The following is a 2,781-nucleotide window of genomic DNA, read 5'->3' on the forward strand; positions in this document are numbered from 1 at the left end:
AAAGAAAGAAAGAAAGAAAGAAAGAAAGAAAGAAAGAAAGAAAGAAAGAAAGAAAGAAAGAAAGAAAGAAAGAAAGAAAGAAAGAAAGAAAGAAAGAAACACCATTTGATAAGTTGCTGAGTTTTTATCATGGGTAAAATATAGAGTTTAAATGAACTGAATGCCTGAGACGTTAAGGTTTATTTATACAGTTAAGTTGAAATAAAACGCTATTTATAATATTCCTTTACTGTAAAGTAGACGAGTCTGCCCTGCAGGGTAATCAAGTCTTGATTTGAGAGGCTGTAATCACGGTAGTTAACCCAAACATTCTTATGCAGAAGCATCCACCGATGCTTCTGATATGAATGAACAACACATGAATGATTGCTGATGTTTATTTTTGTACATCAATGTATACTGTGCGTAAGGTATGTAGGTGTTTGGCTCGCTCGCTGTGATCATACTCAACCTACTGGGACAATCGTCAGTTCCTACTGGAAATAATAAAGGCAGAATAAGCAAGTTTAAATAAAAGCAGTCCACTGCTGACGACCTTCAAACATGCTGTAAAATGTGCGTTGACGAGAGGCTTCGTTACATCATACTAGTTCCGAAATCATGCACGCATCTTCTTGGTAATGGTAGTAATTTATATCATATCTTATTGAAATAAAAATTAATTCCGTTACTCCTGTGGCCTCAGCACCTTCGTTCAAATCCTACATCAGTACAAGCAACCCTTTGAAAGCCAGACTGCCAGGATTACGCTAAAGTAATTTATCATCGAATAATGTCCCCTGACACGAGTATAAAAAAAAGACAACTTATTATCTATCATCTGCAATAAAGTTCGTCTCATTTTTATCTCTCATTTAGTGCGATGCAGCGGTGGGAAACACGCCCCTGACATAAGGCGTCGCCCGGAGGCTCGGTGAAGATGATTGAATTTCATAGCTACTTACAGGCTAATAGGGCCGTACAATGACTACTTACTGTCCTTAAGTGACTGGCTGCTTCTCTGTGGCCGCGGCCCCTTTGAAGCCCTTCCGAGGAGATCTAGAGGATTTAGTCAGTAGCGTGACATGAGGCTGAGCAGTTGAGCAACAGTGCTCCCACCAGCTGACTATTAGAACCAGCTGATAAAAACACAGAGGCTACAACTATGGGAAGCACCAGCGCTCCAGTGGTTGCTCAATGCAAGGCTTTCTCACACTGCAGACTTAACGCATTGAGTCAGGTTTCTCAGGGAAAACGTCGGGTTAGAACGATGAAAAGGCGCGAGGGGATTTTCAAGCTGACGCAGCCGCAAAAAACAAATCACTTAATTGCTGTTATTCAATGGAGCAAAAATCTCAAAAATCTAGGGTTTTTTTTAGCTTCTCAAATGTGGCACTTTGATGCTTGTTTATATTATTTAATAGGGTCAATTCTCAATATAAATGAAAACTGACTTAATAATAACTAGTACAGGCGCTGGTGTTTATTTTGTATTAAATATGACAGTCAATAAACATGTTTTTTTAGTTTAAAAAAAATCAAAATCATTCTATTAGATTTAGTTTTATTTTATTATCATAATATTGCCAGGCTGTACGTCCTTCCTGTAACGTACAGATTGGGAGTATCGTAAGACTGCCGGATTGTTATTTTTTGCATGTGTATTTGTGTGTGTCCTAAAGAAACTAACTGAACTGGTGAGCTCGTTACACACAGAGGCTGTTTCCACATACAAACCACTTTGTCCTGATCATGCTGTTCCACTTACACTCTTGGAAGACCAAACCATATATGCATGTGCACACATACGCACACACAGACACACAGCTAACCACATGCACATGTTCACTTGCTCTTAACTAATTCATTCAGGAACACTTTGGTTTGGGTTTCAACACCAAAACCTCTGTACCTTTGATTGAGAAATGTGTCTGACTGCAATTATCTGGGAGGGGAGGGTGAAGGGAGGGATGGATAGAGAGAGGAAACGTGCTACAGCGGTTTTATAGCTTGATGGCGTGACATTTTTCTCTACATTTTATTTTCTTTTTCTTTTTGCCTCCCTAAAAAAAATCCCTTCCATTTTTCCAGAAGAGGGGCATAGTGTTGACAGAGCAGGAAAAAGGGGGCACACTGAAGTAGAAGGTAACAGCAGGGAAAATGGGAAGAAAATGGATGGACAATGGGACTGAAGTGGCCGAGATTGTCAAAGCTGTGCTTTTGTTCACTAAAATTGAAAATAACTGCAATGTCAGGAAAAATCTTAGACAGATTTGGAACTGATGGTAATGATCACCACGGATGATAAGAGCCACTTTAAAAACATTATGGAAAATTGTAGGCAAATAGAAACCTTTTGCAAGGACAAATCGGTGTGTACGAGGAGAGTAAATACTAATATATAGTATCTGGACTTTACACTAAATCCATATGAATGCTTTGTGTGTGGCACTATAGCATATAAGCCGGTCACTGACCTGCAGTATGTAGCCCCTGACGTAGTCTCGGAGGGTCCAGCCCAAGCCATGCAGGATGTGCAGCACCTCCTCCTGCTTGAGCACGGAGAAAAGGCGGTCGAGAAGGATCTTGAGCCTGACGGGTACCGCCTGGGTGCCGTACAGCATCAGGCTACTGATGTCAAACACTACATTGGACTGAACGATCTCCACCTGGGTCGGGTGGTAGAGATGCTGGGTGCTGAGCTTGTCCAGAGCTGCATGAGCGACCCGGCGGAGTAAGGGAGAAAGAAAAGAAAATGCACACACACAGACACACATACACGCACACACACACACACACACA

General features: G+C 41.1%; 1 protein-coding gene across 7 annotated transcripts in view; it reads right to left on the minus strand.

Annotated features, from left to right (window-relative positions):
- Positions 1–2,781, minus strand: part of bnc2 (basonuclin 2) — a 167,311-nt gene that overhangs the window by 37,281 nt on the left and 127,249 nt on the right. For all 7 annotated transcript variants that reach the window (XM_042225041.1, XM_005932385.3, XM_005932386.2 and 4 more), the window contains one exon: positions 2,457–2,692. In XM_042225041.1, the coding sequence (XP_042080975.1) occupies positions 2,457–2,692 (236 nt within the window). The remainder of the gene's footprint in view (positions 1–2,456; positions 2,693–2,781) is intronic.

Source organism: Haplochromis burtoni, unplaced genomic scaffold, assembly GCF_018398535.1.
Source record: "Haplochromis burtoni strain Fernald_Lab_line unplaced genomic scaffold, NCSU_Asbu1 Contig_158, whole genome shotgun sequence".
Taxonomy (NCBI): Eukaryota; Metazoa; Chordata; class Actinopteri; order Cichliformes; family Cichlidae; genus Haplochromis; species Haplochromis burtoni.